Source organism: Somniosus microcephalus, unplaced genomic scaffold, assembly GCF_052327205.1.
Source record: "Somniosus microcephalus isolate GS21.2 unplaced genomic scaffold, FLI_Smic_1.0 unresolved_chr7, whole genome shotgun sequence".
NCBI classification, from domain to species: Eukaryota; Metazoa; Chordata; class Chondrichthyes; order Squaliformes; family Somniosidae; genus Somniosus; species Somniosus microcephalus.
The window spans coordinates 38,073,575-38,092,474 of record NW_028225185.1 but is presented as its reverse complement, the minus strand read 5'-3'; the positions used below and the strand labels follow the sequence as shown (position 1 = coordinate 38,092,474).

Below are 18,900 nucleotides of genomic sequence, written 5' to 3'. Positions count from 1 at the left end.
AGAGACAAAGACAAAGGGTCAAAATTGGAGACAAACGCACCGATTTCTTCACCCAAAGAGGCGTCCGGCAGGGCTGCAATTTGAGCCCGACCCTGTTCAACATATACATAAATGAATTAGCAGACATGCTGGAGCAAAGCAAGTCACCAGGTCTCCGTCTCCTGGATGGAGAAGTGAAATCCCTGTTCTATGCGGACGACCTGGTTCTGCTGTCTCCCACAGAACAGGGATTACAGCAACAACTAGACCTACTCGACAAATACTGCCAAAATTGGGCTCTAACAGTAAATCTAAAGAAAACCAACATCATGATTTTCAAAAAAGGCCCAGATGTCAGGAAAACAAATACCAGTTTACCCTCAGTGATACCACTATAGGACACACTATGAGCTACACCTACCTTGGTCTAACTATTACAGCATCAGGGAGCTTCAGCATAGCAGTGAATGCACCAAAAGAAAAAGCCCGAAGAGCCCTATATGCAATAAAAAGAAAATTCTACAACATCCAAATCCCAATCAAAATCTGGCTCAAAATATTTGACAGCATAATCCTGCCCATTGCACTGTACGGTAGTGAAGTATGGGGCCCGCTAAATCACCAAAGCTACACTAAATGGGAAAAACACACAATAGAAGCCCTACATGCAGAATTCTGCGAAGCATCCTTCGCACCCAAAGAAAAACGCCAACAAATGCATGCAGAGCCGAACTAGGCAGATACCCACTGATAATAAACATCCAAAAACGAGCACTAAACTTCCTAAATCACCTCAAATCTAGCTCCCCAGACACCCTTCATTTCAAAGCCTTTCAGACCCAAGAGCTAAACCCAGAAAAGAGTCCCCTGAGTCAGCTGCTACTGAAACTAAGTACTCAGCCGGACCCTGACCAGCCCCAGACCAACACAGCCGTCCAAACACCAATCCGAGTGAACCAAATCATTAAACAATGCAAAGAAGCCTACCTGGAACATTGGAACAAAATAACCGAAAGCCAAAGCAGATTAGAATGTTACCGGGCCCTAAAAAGAGAATATAAACTGGCAGACTACCTCACGACCATCAGAGACACAAAACAGAGACAGACCCTCACCAGGTACAGACTAAGCGACCACCAACTGGAAATTGAAAAAGGCAGATACAAGAAATCCTGGCAGCCTAGAGAGAATAGAATATGCGATCAATGTCTGGCCGGCGAGGTTGAAACAGAAATGCATTTCCTCCTAAAATGCGAAAAATTCAACACATCAAGAAACATATTATTCAACAAGCTAAGCCAAACAACCCCAGATTTCAAGGAATTGGATGACCTGTCAAAATTGAGATTAGTCCTGGGAGAAGGAGACAGACCATACCTTGGGGCCAAATATGTAACAACATGTCACAACCTGAGGACTGTTTAAAATTAAGACTGTTTAAAATTAATATTGAACGTACCAAATGAAGTAGAAAGACTGTTTAAAATTAATATTGTTTAAAAGTAATATTGTATGTACCCAACAAATGTCAAATCGATTGACACCTACAGAATGTTGGAAAACTGTACCTTTTTGCTATGTAAGCTTTGGCAATATGGTTCTCTGTAAACTTTCATGCCAATAAAGCATTTGAATTGAATTGAATTGAATTGAGAGAGAGAGAGAGACAGAGAGAGTGAGAGAGACAGAGAGAGACAGAGAGAGAGACAGAGAGAGAGACAGAGAGAGAGAGAGAGAGACAGAGAGAGAGACAGAGAGAGAGAGAGAGACAGAGAGAGAGAGGGAGAGAGACAGAGAGAGAGAGAGAGAGACAGAGAGAGAGAGAGAGAGAGAGAGAGGACAGAGAGAGAGAGAGGAGGGAGAGAGAGACAGAGAGAGAGAGAGAGAGACAGAGAGAGAGAGACAGAGAGAGAGAGAGACAGACAGACAGAGAGAGACAGAGAGAGAGAGAGAGGGGGCGGAGGCCCTGGCCTCTTTTGTTAGACAGGCTGGGGCTCTTTTCTCTGGCAAAGGGAAGGCTGAGGGGTGACCTGATAGAGGTCTTTAAGATTATGAAGGGGTTTCGATAGGGTAGACGTAGAGAAGATGTCTCCCCTTGTGGGGGTTGTTAAGTCTGTGTGTTCTAGTTGTAATTACTAACACAGACTACAAGATTAAAGTTCAACAGGTCTTTACTGGTTGGAGGTCAGGACTATACTAAATACAATATTACTACACAGTGCTTATATACCGGTGGTCACCACCGGTATTACGTATACAGCAGCCAGAGAAAGTAGTACATCTCTTAAGGTGGAACAGGCTTAAGTTCTCTTAAGGTGGAACAGGTTACATACACCACAATCCTCCCTTTTTAGCTTAACAGTCATATTCCCATTTAACATAACATAATAACATATATAACTTCAGGTATAAACAGTTCAAAGGTTCAGTCTCTCAGGAGGCCTTCTGATTCGGTTTGGATAACGCCTTTCAGTGGTCTCTGATTCTTGTTGCTGAGGTGACTCCTCTAGTTGGTCTCCCATGCATTGGGTGTTATCATCCTCAGGTACATTCCCTGCCGAGGTAGATGCTTCAGGTTCATTAACGTCTTCCACAGTTGTCTCTGTCGCAACCATGGGTTCGACCCTTGCTCTCGATTCTACCAGTTGATCCGCATGACGCCTTATCACATTGTTACCAATATCTACTGTGTACATCAGAGGTCCTTGTCTGGCCCGAATTGTTCCGGACTGCCATTTTTCGTTTCCATAGCCCCTTGCCAACACTGGTTGTCCTACGTCGAAACTTCGAGTGGTCTTGTTATTAATATGCCGGAACTGTTTGTTTTCCACTTCCCTCCGCACATTTGGTTTTAACAAGTCCAACCTGGACCGCAGCCTCCTGTTATAAAACATCATGGCAGGACTTTGGTTAGTCACTGCATGAGCGGCGTTTCGATACGCCATTAGGAAATTGTCCACCTTGTGCTGTAGCGGAATCTGATCATCGTTCATGGCCTTTATTGCCTTTTTGAATGTTTGGACAAATCTCTCGGCCAACCCGTTTGTCGCCGGATGATATGGGGCAGAGGTATAATGTTTCACCCCATTCTTCTTTAAGAATTTTTGGAATTCTTCCGACACGAACTGTGGTCCGTTGTCCGAACAGATCTGTTCTGGCAATCCGTTCCTTGCGAATATTGTTCTTAACACCGCAATTGTCTTTTCTGAAGTAGTGGTATTCATCTTGATCACTTCTGGCCATTTGGAATGTGCGTCCACCGCAATTAGGAACATGGAGTCCATGAATGGACCAGCAAAGTCAATATGTACGCGTTGCCATGGGGCTGAAGGCCATTCCCATGGGTGTAGCGGTGCGATCGGAGGTGCATTTTGCACTTTTTGGCACCCAGCGCAGCTTTTCGTCAACTCCTCTATCTGTTGGTCAATACCCGGCCACCATACATAAGCCCTAGCAAGACTTTTCATCTTAACTCCCCCCAGATGACCTTCATGCAGTTCTTTTAGAACTCTTTCCCTTAACTTGGGAGGAATAATCACTCTTGTCCCGTACATCAAAGTACCATGGCAGACGGACAGCTGGTCTTGCCTTGCCGAGAATGCCGGTAACAGAGGATCACCACGTGTTGGCCATCCTTTCACTGTCACCTCGTAGACTCTGGACAGTGTCGGGTCGTTCCTGGTTTCTCTTTCAATACTTGCATTGGTGACTGGTAAACACTCGATGATGGTCGAATGAAATAACTCAACAGGGTCAACTTTCGTCGTTTCTTCTTCTTCAGGTAGTGGCAGGCGCGACAGCCCATCAGCATTGCCATGCTGCTTCATACCTTTGAATTCTATTTGATATTGATGTGCCCCTAGGAAAAGGGACCATCTCTGGAGACGCTGTGCTGTCATCACTGAAACACCCTTCTTAGGGTTAAAAATGGATACCAACGGCTGATGGTCTGTCAGAAGTGTGAATTTTTGGCCCTGCAGGTAATGATTAAACTTCTTCACTCCCCATACAAGGCTGAGAGCCTCCCTATCGATCTGCGCATAGTTGCGCTCAGCGGAGGTCAATGATCTGGATGCAAACGCGACTGGCCTTTCCGTGCCATTTGGCAACTTGTGTGAGAGTACTGCCCCAATACCATATGGAGAAGCATCACAAGCCAACCGAATAGGCAGTGTCGGGTTGAAGTGAGCCAACACTTCCTCTGAGGTGATCAATTCTTTGCTTTTGCGAAATGCCTTCTTACAGTTTTCGCTCCATTCCCATGGTACCCCCTTCTGTAAAAGAGCGTTTAGCGGGTGCAGTACCGTGGATAGATTTGGTAGAAATTTATGGTAATAGTTAATCAATCCTAGAAATGACCTCAACTGAGAGACATTATCCGGAGCGGGAGCCTTTACAACTGCCTTTATCTTGTCAGGAGACTTATGAAGCCCCTCCCGGTCAATGACATGACCACAGTATGAGATCCGCTTCTGGAAGAACTCACATTTCTGCCGATTAACTCTGTCCATACTCTTTCAGTCTGTTGAGCACCAGTTCCAAGTTTGCGAGGTGTTCTTCATCACCATCACCTGTAACCAGAATATCGTCCAGGTAACATTGTGTGCCTGGAATTCCCTATAATACCTGCTCCATGGCCCTCTGCCAAATTGCTGGAGCCGATGCCACTCCAAAAACCAGCCTATTGTACCGGTACAAACCTCGATGCGTGTTGATCGTGAGGTATTGGCGTGACTCTTCTTCAACCTCCATCTGCAAGTATGCCTGCGCCAGGTCTATCTTGGTGAAGTGTTTCCCGCCAGACAACGAAGCAAAAATATCCTCAATCCGCGGAAGCGGATACTGCACCGTGTGAAGCACCGGATTAACGGTGATTTTGAAATCTCCACAGATGCGAACCTTCCCTGGTTCTCCTGGCTTGTTGCTCGAAGGACGTTTCATAACGGGAACAATGGGCGTAGCCCACTCACTCCAATCTACCTTAGACAGTACACCTGAACGTCCTAGCGCTTCCAGTTCCGCTTCTACAGTAGGTCGTATTGCATAGGGTACCGGTCTGGCTTTAAAACATTTTGGGTGTGCATGTTCATCAATCTTGATGTTTGCCGTAATCCCTCTCAGTGTTCCCAGTCCTTGCTGGAACACCTCTTTAGCATCATCCAATATTTTGGACAATCGTTTAGGTTTGACATCTGTTTCCCCGGAATCTACCGTTAGTGCCTTCAAGGAGTGCCAGTCCATATTCATTTTCCTAATCCACTCCCGTCCCAGTAGTGGTGGACCTCCTTCAGATAGCACATATAAGTCCATTACTTGGCTTTCTTCGCCCTTGTGGACCACTTTTACCTCTATCTTTCCGATGGGGTACACTCTTTGCCCCGTGTATGTTTTCAATATAATCTCCGTATCCCGTAAGGGAATATGTTGGAATAACCTTTTGTAATCTTTCTTATTCATGACCGTCAATGCCGATCCAGTGTCCAATTCCATCTTTACTTGGACTCCTGCTATCTGAAGGGTGACCCAAATTGTCTGGAGATCTGCATCCTTACCAACGTTGTGTACTCTTAAGCTACCCAGTTCATTACTACTAGCGTCTGAATCTGACTTCTGTTCGGTCGAACTGTTCTTTGTCACCTTGTGTACCTTTATGTATTTTCCTTGCGGTGACTTTTTGTTGCTGGTCTTCTTTCTGGACCGGCATACTTTAGCTATGTGGCCAAGCCTGCCACACGTTCTGCATTCTTGGTTTTTAAACCAACACTGGTTCTGATCATGCGTTGTCTTTCCACAACGATAACATTTTACAGTACTCAAACCCAATTTATTTGTACTGAGTTCCGGTGACCGTAGCTGCATTACCGCCGTGCCTCTCGCTGCGGCTTCGTGTGCTGCTGCCATAGTGACTGCTTTCTCAAGCGTCAGCTCATTTTCCTCGAGCAGTCGCTTTTGTGTATCTTCTTTTAATAAACCACACACAAATTTATCTCATAGCGCCTCTGTCAGTCTCGTTCCAAACTGACAGTACTTTGTTAGCTTACGCAATTCCATTAAATATTCAGCATTGCTTTCATCCTTCAGCTGCCTTCTGCTGTAAAATTTAAATCGTTCCGCTAGCATCAGCGGTGTGGGGTTTAGATGATTTTTCAGGACAGTAACAATCTCCTCGAACGTCTTATCCACCGGTTCATCTGGTGATAAAAGGTGTTTCAATTGCCCGTATGTCTTCGCACCCATTAAGTTTAATAATGTTAGTGCTTTCTCTTCATCTGGAATTTTATTTGTTTTACAATAATTTTGTATGCGTTCTACATACATGGCCCAATCTTCGATGTCGCTATCAAAGGTATTAATGTTCCCATGTTTAGGCATCGTTGCAATTTAATTTATTTTTATTTTTATCCAAGATGGCGGCTTCCCGCTCTTGTCTTTGTCCTCCGCCTACAAAATGGCGGTTTTCCCGTGCTTGGCGGTCTTCACCCGTCCCCCGACGCTGTCTCCGCTTCACCGCGGCTCTCGCGCCTTCAGTTGCCCCAGACGCTGCGCCTTTTTAGCCCGAATGCGGCCCGGCCCTTATCACCAGCCGCGATCGATGTCCCCGCGCTGCGCCTTTCGGCCCGAATGCGGCCCGGCCCTTATCTCCGGTCGCGATCGATCTCACCGCCCTTATTCCTCCGTCTTCCCTCCCCGTCTGTACAGCCAACGCGGCCGACTTTCTGGTCGCGTCGCTGCCCGGCTTACCCACCACCGAGGTAGAAAGAAGATAGCTGACAGCCGCTGATGGAGGCTTCGAGTTCAGGATGTCTTCTGCACTCTGGTTTCTCGATGTCTGCCGCGCGACGTGTCTTCCAGCAGGGTGATGAGGGTGGAAACCTCTCTTCGACGTCCGTTCTGTGGACGAAGCCGCCGTGGATATAAACTGCCGCAGGGTAAGAATCGGACTCGTCGCCACTGTTAAGTCTGTGTGTTCTAGTTGTAATTACTAACACAGACTACAAGATTAAAGTTCAACAGGTCTTTACTGGTTGGAGGTCAGGACGATACTAAATACAATATTACTACACAGTGCTTATATACCGGTGGTCACCACCGGTATTACGTATACAGCAGCCAGAGAAAGTAGTACATCTCTTAAGGTGGAACAGGCTTAAGTTCTCTTAAGGTGGAACAGGTTACATACACCACAGGGGTGACCAGAACTAGGGGCCGTCAATAGAAGAGAGTCACTAATAAATCCAATCGGGAATTCAGGAGAAACTTCTTTCCCCAGAGAGTGGTGAGAATGTGGAACTCACTCCCACAGGGAGTGGTCGAGGCGAATAGCGTCGATGTATTTAAGGGGGAAGCTGGATAAACACACGAGGGAGAAAGGAATAGAAGGAGATGGTGATGGGGTGAGATGAAGAGGGGGCGGGAGGAGGCTGGTGTGGAGCAGGAACACCGGCACGGAGCAGAGGGGCCGAATGGCCTGTTTCTGGGCTGTAATACTTGGTAAGGTATGAGCACCGTGTTGACAGTGTTGTCGAGCGACCAGTTAAAGAGGTTGTCCACACTGGCAGAACAAGATGGTTGAAGTGACCTTTGAGCGTTCTCCCCTGAACCAAACCAAGAGCAGGTCAGAGGCTGCGTATTCTGCGGTGAGTGTCTCACCTCCTGACTCCCCAAAGCCTATCCACCATCTACAAGGCACAAGTCAGGAGTGTGATGGAATACTCTCCACTTGCCTGGATGAGTTGCAGCTCCGACAACACTCGAGAAGCTCGACACCATCCAGGACAAAGCAGCCCGCTTGATCGGCACCCCGTCCACCACCTTAAACATTCACTCCCTCCACCACCGGCGCACCGTGGCTGCAGTGTGGACCATCTACAAGATGCACTGCAGCAACTCGCCAAGGCTTCTTCGGCAGCACCTCCCAAACCCGCGACCTCTTCCACCTAGAAGGACAAGGGCAGCAGGCGCACGGGAACACCACCACCTCCAAGTTCCCCTCCGAGTCACACACACCATCCTGACTTGGAAATATATCGGCCGTTCCTTCATCGTCGCTGGGTCAAAATCCTGGAACTCCCTCCCTAACAGCGCTGTGGGAGCACCTTCACCACACGGACTGCAGCGGTTCAAGAAGGCGGCTCACCACCACCTTCTCGAGGGCGATTAGGGATGGGTAATAAATGCTGGGCCTTACCAGCGACGCCCACATCCCATAAACAAATTTTTTTTAAAGCGTGGTTTTTAGCACATCTTATCTCGTTCTCTTTCTCCATTTAGATCATCATCGTACAGTTTGGTGGAAAACCATTTTGTTGTACCCCCCTAAGTATCGAGCAGTGGCTATGGTGTATCCTGGTGGGGATAGGGGAGCTCCTGTGGGGCCAGGTGAGTTCACACATTCCTTCCTGAGGGAGCGCCGCACTGTCGGAGGGGCGGTACTGAGGGAGCGCCGCACTGTCGGAGGGGCGGTACTGAGGGAGCGCCGCACTGTCGGAGGGGCAGTACTGAGGGAGCGCCGCACTGTCGGAGGGGCGGTGCTGAGGGAGCGCCGCACTGTCGGAGGGGCGGTACTGAGGGAGCGCCGCACTGTCGGAGGGGCGGTACTGAGGGAGCGCCGCACTGTCGGAGGGGCAGTACTGAGGGAGCGCCGCACTGTCGGAGGGGCAGTACTGAGGGAGCGCCGCACTGTCGGAGGGGCGGTACTGAGGGAGCGCCGCACTGTCGGAGGGGCGGTACTGAGGGAGCGCCGCACTGTCGGAGGGGCGGTACTGAGAGAGCACCGCACTGTCGGAGGGGTGGTACTGAGGGAGCGCCGCACTGTCGGAGGGGCAGTACTGAGGGAGCGCCGCACTGTCGGAGGGGCGGTACTGAGGGAGCGCCGCACTGTCGGAGGGGCGGTACTGAGGGAGCGCCACACTGTCGGAGGGGTGGTACTGAGGGAGCGCCGTCTGTCGGAGGGGCGGTACTGAGGGAGCGTCGCACTGTCGGAGGGGCGGTACTGAGGGAGCGCCGCACTGTCGGAGGGGCGGTACTGAGGGAGCGCCGCACTGTCTGAGATGCCGTCTTTCGGGATGAGGCATTAAACCCGAGGCCCCCGTTTGCCCTCTCGGGTGGATGTAAAAGATCCCACGGCCACTATTGGGAGAAGAGCAGGGGGGAGTTCTCCCCGGTGTCCTGGGGCCAATATTTATCCCTCAACCAACATCACTAAAACAGATGATCCGGTCATTTATCACATTGCTGTTTGTGGGAGCTTGCTGTGCGTAAATTGGCTGCCGCGTTTCCCACATTACAACAGTGACCACACTTCAAAAAAAGTCCTTCATTGGCTGTGAGGCGCTTTGGGGCGTCCTGAGGTGGTGAAAGGCGCTGGAGAAATGTGGTTTCTTTTTCTTCCCCCCCTCCTCTACCTTTCTTGCTCTTTTTAATTTTGTTCTATCTCTTTTCCTGTCAGATCGGCGGCCTCGCACGCGCCCTCCGCGGCTCCGTCTTTAACACTCTTCCTGCCATTTTTTTTTCTTGTTCCCCCCTCCTGCCCCTCCCAGCTCATTGCCACCATCCCAACCAGCCAGCTGAAGTTCCTGAAGGAGGCCGGCCACGGCACTCAGAAGGACGACATCCCCGACGAGGAGCTGGCGGAGGACGAGGAGGAGATCGACCACGCCGAGCGGGAACTGCGCCGGGGCCAGATCCTCTGGTTCCGCGGGCTGAACCGGATACAGACTCAGGTAGGCCAAGCCGGGACTGGCCGGCCCGGCGTAGAACGGCGGGGGGGGGGGAGGCGGGGGACCAGGCCATCAGTGAGAGAAAGGATAAGACGGAGGCTGGCGTTGGTTGCTTGGCTCGGCCTTACCGACGGTTTTGACTGATGCGTTTTCCCCTCACCAGGAAATCCCACCTTCTTTCAGGCCTAGTCTTGATTTCATCTTTTTTTAGGCCTAGTCCTGATTTCAGGTTTTTTCAGGCCTAGTCTTGATTTCGGGTTTTTTCAGGCCTAGTCTTGATTTTGGGTTTTTTCAGGCCTAGTCTTGATTTCGGCTTTTTTCAGGCCTAGTCTTGATTTTCGGCTTTTTGCGGCCTAGTCTTGATTTTGGGTTTTTTCAGGCCTAGTCTTGATTTCAGGTTTTTTCAGGCCTCGTCCTGATTTCGGCTTTTTTCAGGCCTAGTCTTGATTTCGGCTTTTTTCAGGCCTAGTCCTGATTTCGTCTTTTTTCAGGCCTAGTCTTGATTTCGTTTTTTTTAGGCCTAGTCTTGATTTCGGTTTTTTTCAGGCCTAGTCTTGATTTCGGGTTTTTTCAGGCCTAGTCCTGATTTCGGCTTTTTTTCAGGCCTAGTCTTGATTTCGGCTTTTTTCAAGCCTAGTCCTGATTTCGGGTTTTTTCAGGCCTAGTCTTGAGTTTGGGTTTTTTTGAGGCCTGGTCTTGATTTAGGGTCTTTTTTAGGCCTAGTCTTGATTTTGCTTTTTTGAGGCCTGGTTGGGTAACCGGGCAACCCGACTAAATCCGGGGCAGCTTTGTTAAATTCAGCTTTTGTGCAGCTGTTTGCGAATCCCTGAACTATCCAAACCCAGTGATGATATCAGTAATTCGTCTCTTTGAGGCCTGTGTCGAGGCTTCTGAACCACACCTGCCCCTCCCTCCCAATTACATAGAAACATAGAAGATAGGAGCAGGAGTAGGCCATTCGGCCCCTTGAGCCTGCTCCGCCATTCAATGCGATCATGGCTGATGATCCAAATTCAGTACCCTGTCCCTGCTTTCTCCCCATATCCCTTGATCCCTTTAGCCTTAAGAAATATATCCAACTCCTTCTTGAATATATTTAATGAATTGGCCTCAACTGCCTTCTGTGGTAGAGAATTCCACCGGTTCACCACTCTCTGGGTGAAGAAATTCCTCCTCATCTCAGTCCTAAATGGCCTACCCCTTATCCTTAGAATGTGACCCCTGGTTCTGGACTCCCTGACCATCGGGAACAGCCTTCCTGCACTTAGTCTGTTCAGTCCTGTCAGAATTTTATAAGTTTCAATGAGATCCCCTCTCATTCTTCTAAACTCCAGCGAGTATAAGCCCAATCGACCCAATCTCTCCTCATACGTCATTCCTGCCATCCCAGGTATCAGTCTGGTGAATCTTCGCTGCACTCCTTCCATGGCAAGAACATCCTTCCTCAGATAGGGCGACCAATAACTATTTTTTTTTGCCCGCTTCCCTATAAAGCTTTATTCGGTGAAGTGCCGGCCTGAGCTTTTATATTGGAGGGTGGGAAGGGGCGACCGTGATTTGCCTCCAACAGGTGGAGCAGCACCATTTTACAGAGAGGGGGAATCCAGCTGGTTGACGACGATGGTGACAGGCTTTGATGTCATGTGCAAAGGTGCATTGGTGTCTTCGGAACACAGGAGGAGGCCGTTCAGCCCCTCGAGCCTGTTACATTAGGAACAGGAGGAGGCCATTCAGCCCCCTCGAGCCTGTTACATTAGGAACAGGAGGAGGCCATTCAGCCCCCTCGAGCCTGTTACATTAGGAACAGGAGGAGGCCATTCAGCCCCCTCGAGCCTGTTACATTAGGAACAGGAGGAGGCCATTCAGCCCCCTCGAGCCTGTTACATTAGGAACAGGAGGAGGCCATTCAGCCCCTTGAGCCTGTTACATTAGGAACAGGAGGAGGCCATTCAGCCCCCTCGGGCCTGTTACATTAGGGACAGGAGGAGGCCATTCAGCCCCCTTGAGCCTGTTACATTAGGAACAGGAGGAGGCCATTCAGCCCCCTCGAGCCTGTTACATTAGGAACAGGAGGATGTAGTTCAGCCCCCTCGAGCCTGTTATATTAGGAACAGGAGGAGGCCATTCAGCCCCCTCGAGCCTGTTACATTAGGAACAGGAGGAGGCCGTTCAGCCCCTCGAGCCTGTTACATTAGGAACAGGAGGAGGCCATTCAGCCCCCTTGAGCCTGTTACATTAGGAACAGGAGGAGGCCGTTCAGCCCCTCGAGCCTGTTACATTAGGAACAAGAGGAGGCCATTCAGCCCCCTCGAGCCTGTTACATTAGGAACAGGAGGAGGCCATTCAGCCCCCTTGAGCCTGTTACATTAGGAACAGGAGGAGGCCATTCAGCCCCCTCGAGCCTGTTACATTATGAACAGGAGGTGGCCATTCAGCCCCTCGAGCCTGTTACATTAGGAACAGGAGGAGGCCGTTCAGCCCCTCGAGCCTGTTACATTAGGAACAGGAGGAGGCCATTCAGCCCCCTCGAGCCTGTTACATTAGGAACAGGAGGAGGCCATTCAGCCCCCTCGAGCCTGTTACATTAGGAACAGGAGGAGGCCGTTTGGCCCCTCGAGCCTGCTCCGCCATTCAATAAGACCATGGCTGATCTTCTACCTCATCTCCACTTTCCGGCCCGATCCCTCGATTCCCCTAGAGTCCAAAAACCTCTCGATCTCAGCCTTGAATAGACTCAACGACTGAGCCTCCACAGCCCTCTGGGGGAGAGAATTCCAAAGATTCACCGCCCTCTGAGTGAAGAAATTCCTCCTCATCTCAGTCCTAAATGGCCGACCCCTTATCCTGAGACTGTAACCCCTGGTTTTAGACTCTCCAGCCAGGGGGGAAACAGCCTCTCTGTATCTACCCTGTCAATCCCCCTCAGAATCTCATACGATTTCAATGAGATCACCTCTCGTACTTCTGAACTCCAGAGAATTTCAAAATTGAAGCCCATTGGATTAATGGGACAGCGACAACGTGGATCTGAAACTGGCTAAGGGACAGAAAGCAGAGAGTAGCGGTGAACGGTTGTTTTTCAGACTGGAGGGAGGTACACAGTGGTGTCCCCCGAGGGGTCGGTATTAGGACCACTGCTCCTTTTGATATATATTAATGACCTGGACTCGGGTACACAGGGCACAATTTCAAAGTTTGCAGATAACACGAAACTCAGTAATGTAGTAAACAGCGAGGAGGATAGTGACAGACTTCAGGAGGACAGAGACAGACCGGTGAAATGGGCAGACACGTGGCAAATGCAGTTTAACACAGAGACGTGTGCAGTGATTCATTTTGGATGGAAGAATGAGAGAGGCAATATAAACTAAAGGGTACAATCCTAAAGCGGGTGCAGGAACAGAGAGACCTGGGGGTGAATGTACACAAATCTTTGAAGGTGGCAGGACAGGTTGAGCAGGCTGATGAAAAATCATACGGGATCCTGGGCTTTATAAACAGATCAACAGCAAGGAAGTTATGCTAAACCTTTCTAAATCACTGGTTAGACTCTAGCTAGAGTATTGTGTCCAATTCTGGGCACCGCACTTTAGGAAGGAGGTCAAGTCTTTGGAGAGGGTGCAGAGGAGATTGACCAGAATGGTACCAGGGATGAGGGACTTCAGTTACGTGGAGAGACTGGAGAAGCTGGGATTGTTCTCCTTAGAGCAGAGAAGGTTAAGGGGAGATTGACCAGAATGGTACCAGGGATGAGGGACTTCAGTGATGTGGAGAGGCTGGAGAAGCTGGGATTGTTCTCCTTAGAGCAGAGAAGGTTAAGGGGAGATTGACCGGAATGTTATTTGGGATGAGGGACTTCAGTGATGTGGAGAGACTGGAGAAGCTGGGGTTGTTCTCCTTAGAGCAGAGAAGGTTGAGAGGAGATTGACCAGGATGGTACCAGGGATGAGGGACTTCAGTGATGTGGAGAGACTGGAGAAACTGGGGTTGTTCTCCTTAGAGCAGAGAAGGTTAAGGGGAGATTGACCAGAATGGTACCACGGATGAGGGACTTCAGTGATGTGGAGAGACTGGAGAAGCTGGGGTTGTTCTCCTTAGAGCAGAGAAGGTTAAGGGGAGATTGACCAGAATGGTTCCACGGATGAGGGACTTCAGTGATGTGGAGAGACTGGAGAAACTGGGGTTGTTCTCCTTAGAGCAGAGCAGGTTAAGGGGAGATTGACCAGAATGGTTCCACGGATGAGGGACTTCAGTGATGCGGAGAGACTGGAGAAGCTGGGATTGTTCTCCTTAGAGCAGAGAAGGTTAAGGGAAGATTGACCAGAATGGTTCCAGGGATGAGGGACTTCAGTGATGTGGAGAGACTGGAGAAGCTGGGATTGTTCTCCTTAGAGCAGAGAAGGTTAAGGGAAGATTGACCAGAATGGTTCCAGGGATGAGGGACTTCAGTGATGTGGAGAGACTGGAGAAGCTGGGATTGTTCTCCTTAGAGCAGAGAAGGTTATGGGGAGATTGACCAGAATGGTACCAGGGGATGAGGGACTTCAGTGATGTGGAGAGACTGGAGAAGCTGGGGTTATTCTCCTTAGAGCAGAGAAGGTTAAGGAGAATTGACCAGAATGGTACCAGGGATGAGGGACTTCAGTGATGTGGAGAGACTGGAGAAGCTGGGATTGTTCTCCTTGGAGCAGAGAAGGTTAAGGGGAGATTGTCCAGAATGGTACCAGGGATGGGGGACTTCAGTGATGTGGAGAGACTGGAGAAGCTGGGATTGTTCTCCTTAGAGCAGAGAAGGTTAAGGGGAGATTGACCAGAATGGTCCCAGGGATGAGGGACTTCAGTGATGTGGAGAGACTGGAGAAGCTGGGGTTGTTCTCCTTGGAGCAGAGAAGGTTAAGGGGAGATTTGATCGAGGTGTGCCACAGTTTGTAGGTAAGATAGAGGGAGGCGAAGGAGGGGGTTGAGCATGGGACGTGAGCTGTTCTCACGACGGTGACGTACGGCGCAGTTTATGAGGCTGTGGGTCATTGGGTACTGTTCAGGAAACTCTACCACCCTGCTCGCTCACCCCGGGCTTTGAAGAGTTCCCAAGGAACTTTTCAAGAAAGGACTGACGGCCGAGACGGAAACCGCTGGGATCTCCCGATGCTGGAGACCCACCAGCACCTGAAAGGGGGAAGAATTTCGGGTGTGATCGCCACTAAATATAGGGCTCTTAGTTCGGAGGTTGTTGCGCCTTTCCTCTTGATATGTCAACACAGTTTGGGTGGTAAACAGATTGTCCGATGGACCAATGCTTCATGGAGACAGGAACCTGCGGGTTGGGAAAGTATCGAATGTTCCTTTAAGGGGGTAACGATGTCTGCAGGGAGGGACAATTAATACAAGGGCAATACTGACACCAGGAAGGATCCAGGCTCTCTTCGATACCCATCTGAAAGCCAGGCACCCACCAGCACAGCAGCAGAATCCATCATGGGCCATGTAACAATGGTAACTGTAGCAACAATGATACAGAGTCGTGAACCCATAATCTAAGCCTGACATCAGTGCGGTACCGCACAGCGCAGGAGGAGGCCATTCGGCCCGTCGTGCCTGTGCCGGCTCTTTGAACCAGCTCTCCAATCAGTCCCACTCCCCCCTGCTCTTTCCCCACAGCCCGGCACATTTTTCCCCTTCAAGTATTTCTCCAATTCCCCCTTTTGAAAGTTACTATTGAATCTGCTCCCACCGCCCTTTCAGGCAGCGCGTTCCAGATCACAACAACTCGCTGCGTAAAAAACATTCTCCTCATCTCCCCTCTGGTTCTTTTACCGATTATCTTCAATCTGTGTCCTCTGGTTACCGACCCTCCTGCCACTGGAAACAGTTTCTCCTTATTTACTCCATCAAAACCCTTCATGATTTTGAACACCTCTATTAAATCTCCCCTTAACCTTCTCTGCTCTAAGGAGAACAACCCCAGCTTCTCCAGTCTCTCCACATCACTGAAGTCCCTCATCCCCGGTACCATTCTGGTCAATCTCCCCTTAATCTTCTCTGCTCTAAGGAGAACAATCCCAGCTTCTCCAGTCTCTCCACGTCACTGAAGTCCCTCATCCCTGGTACCATTCTGGTCAATCTCCCCTTAACCTTCTCTGCTCTAAGGAGAACAATCCCAGCTTCTCCAGTCTCTCCACATCACTGAAGTCCCTCATTCCTGGGACCATTCTGGTCAATCTCCCCTTAACCTTCTCTGCTCTAAGGAGAACAACCCCAGCTTCTCCAGTCTCTCCACATCACTGAAGTCCCTCATCCCTGGTACCATTCTGGTCAATCTCCCCTTAACCTTCTCTGCTCTAAGGAGAACAACCCCAGCTTCTCCAGTCTCTCCACATCACTGAAGTCCCTCATCCCTGGTACCATTCTGGTCAATCTCCCCTTAACCTTCTCTGCTCTAAGGAGAACAATCCCAGCTTCTCCAGTCTCTCCACGTCACTGAAGTCCCTCATCCCTGGTACCATTCTGGTCAATCTCCCCTTAACCTTCTCTGCTCTAAGGAGAACAATCCCAGCTTCTCCAGTCTCTCCACATCACTGAAGTCCCTCATTCCTGGGACCATTCTGGTCAATCTCCCCTTAACCTTCTCTGCTCTAAGGAGAACAATCCCAGCTTCTCCAGTCTCTCCACATCACTGAAGTCCCTCATCCCTGGTACCATTCTGGTCAATCTCCCCTTAACCTTCTCTGCTCTAAGGAGAACAACCCCAGCTTCTCCAGTCTCTCCACATCACTGAAGTCCCTCCTCCCTGGTACCATTCTGGTCAATCTGTACAGTATTGAGGAAGTGCTCTGGGACCTCTCGTTTAAGAATACAAGAAATAGGAGCAGGAGTCGGCCATTCGGCCCCTCGAGCCTGCTCCGCCAGCCAATAAGATCACGGCTGATCTTCTACCTCATCTCCACCTTCCTGCACTATCCCCATATCCCTTGATTCACCTAGAATCCAAAAATCTATTGATCTCAGCCTTGAATATACTCAACGACTGAGCCTCCACAGCCCTCTGGGGCAGAGAATTCCAAAGATTCACCGCCCTCTGAGTGAAGAAATTCCTCCTCATCTCAGTCCGAAATGGCCGACCCCTTATCCTGAGACTGTGACCCCTGGTTCTAGACTCTCCAGCCAGGGGGAAACAGCCTCTCAGCATCTACCCTGTCAATCCCCCTCAGAATCTTATATGTTTCGATGAGATCACCTCCCATTCTTCTAAACCCCAGAGAGTATCGGCCCAGTCTACACAATCTCTCCTCATAGGACAATCCCCCCATCCCAGGAATCAGTCTGGTGAACCTTCGTTGCACCGCCTCCAAGGCAAGTATATCCTTCCTTGGTTAAGGAGACCAGAAGTGTGCCCAGTACTCCAGGTGTGGTCTCACCAAGGCCCTGTACAATTGTAGCGAGACTTCCTCACTCTTATACTCCAACCCCCTTGCAATAAAAGCTGTCGAGGCTTGGGGGTCAATTGGAGCTTTCGAGACTGAGACTGATAGATTTTTGTTGGTTAAGGGGATCGAGGGTTACGGAACAAAGGCGGGTCGATGCGAGTTACAATACAGATCGGCCGTGATCTGATCGAATGGCGGAACAGGCCCGAGGGGCTGAATGGCCTCCTCCTGTTCCTCTGTTGTGCCTCCTGTTCGACGTCAGAGGTCGAACGTGGGGCTTTCAGGGTGTGGGCGGGCCTGAAACTCACCGGAGCAAGTTTGCTCAGCCATCAAGGCGCTTCCCCCCTGCCTTCTGGCTGGTGTTCAGGTGGAGCGCTCAGCACCGTGCCTGGAGAGGCACAGACCTGCCAAACTGGGCGACGGGCGGTCTTGCCCAAGGAGAACAGGAGTAGAGAAAAATGGGGAGGGAGGGGAAGAAAGACTAGACCAAACCCCCTTGCAATAAAGGCCAACAGGCCACGAGCCTTCCTAGGCACTGCCGAGCTCCTGACAGGTCAGTGGCCGTGCTGTCCCGCAGGGTATTGAGTTTGCCTCGAGCTGTAATGATCCACATGACTATCGCTCCAACAGCTCGCCAAGCCCAGTAAGGTTAAAGGGCAAAAAAAAAACACGGCCCGGGATCTGATTTAGCTTTCGGGAGATTTTGCCCTCGCCCATCAAAGTGTCCATAGTAACATAGAAACATAGAAGATAGCAGCAGGAGTAGGCCATTCAGCCCCTCGAGCCTGCTCCGCCATTCAATGAGATCATGGCTGATCATCCAAATTCAGTACCCTGTCCCTGCTTTCTCCCCATATCCCTTGATCCCTTTAACCTTAAGAAATATATCCAACTCCTTCTTGAATATATTTAATGAATTGGCCTCAACTGCCTTGTGTGGTAGAGAATTCCACAGGTTCACCACTCTCTGGGTGAAGAAATTCCTCCTCATCTCTGTCCTAAATGGCTTACCCCTTATCCTTAGACTGTGACCCCTGATTCTGGACTCCCCCGCCATCGGGAACATCCTTCCTGCATCTAGTCTGTCTAGTCCTGTTAGAATTATATAAGTTTCAATGAGATCCTCTCTCATTCTTCTAAACTCCAGCGAGTATAAGCCCAATCGACCTAATCTCTCCTCATACGTCATTCCTGCCATCCCAGGTATCAGCCTGGTGAATCTTCGCTGAACTCCTTCCATGGCAAGAACATCCTTCCTCAGATAAGGCGACCAAAACTGCACACAATACTCAAGATGTGGTCTCACCAAGGCCTTGTACAACTGCAGCAAGACATCCTTGTTCCTGTACTCAAACCCTCTCGCTACGAAGGCCAACATACCATTTGCCTTCTTAACCACCTGCTGCACCTGCATGCTTACCTTCAGCGACTGGTGCACAAGGACACCCAGGTCTCATTGCACTTCCCCTTCTCCCAATCTATTGCCATTCAGATAATAATCTGCCTTCCTGTTTTTGCCACCAAAGTGGATAACCTCACATTTATCCACGTTATATTGCATCTGCCATGCATCTGCCCAATCGCCCAACCTGTCCAAATCATACTGGAGTTTCTCGGCATCCTCCTCACAGCACACACGCCCACCCAGCTTTGTGTCATGTGCAAACTTGGAGATATTACATCTAGCTCCCTCGTCTAGATCATTAATATATATTGTGAATAGCTGGGGTCCTAGGACCGATCCCTGCGGTACCCCACTAGTCACTGCCTGCCATTCG

General features: G+C 49.9%; 1 protein-coding gene across 1 annotated transcript in view; it reads left to right on the top strand.

Annotated features, from left to right (window-relative positions):
- LOC147086813 (plasma membrane calcium-transporting ATPase 1-like) overlaps positions 1-18,900 on the top strand; it is a 177,504-nt gene that overhangs the window by 137,372 nt on the left and 21,232 nt on the right. The window contains exons 3-4 of the mRNA XM_085978324.1: positions 8,251-8,358; positions 9,519-9,701. Of these exons, the coding sequence (XP_085834450.1) occupies positions 8,251-8,358; positions 9,519-9,701 (291 nt within the window). The remainder of the gene's footprint in view (positions 1-8,250; positions 8,359-9,518; positions 9,702-18,900) is intronic.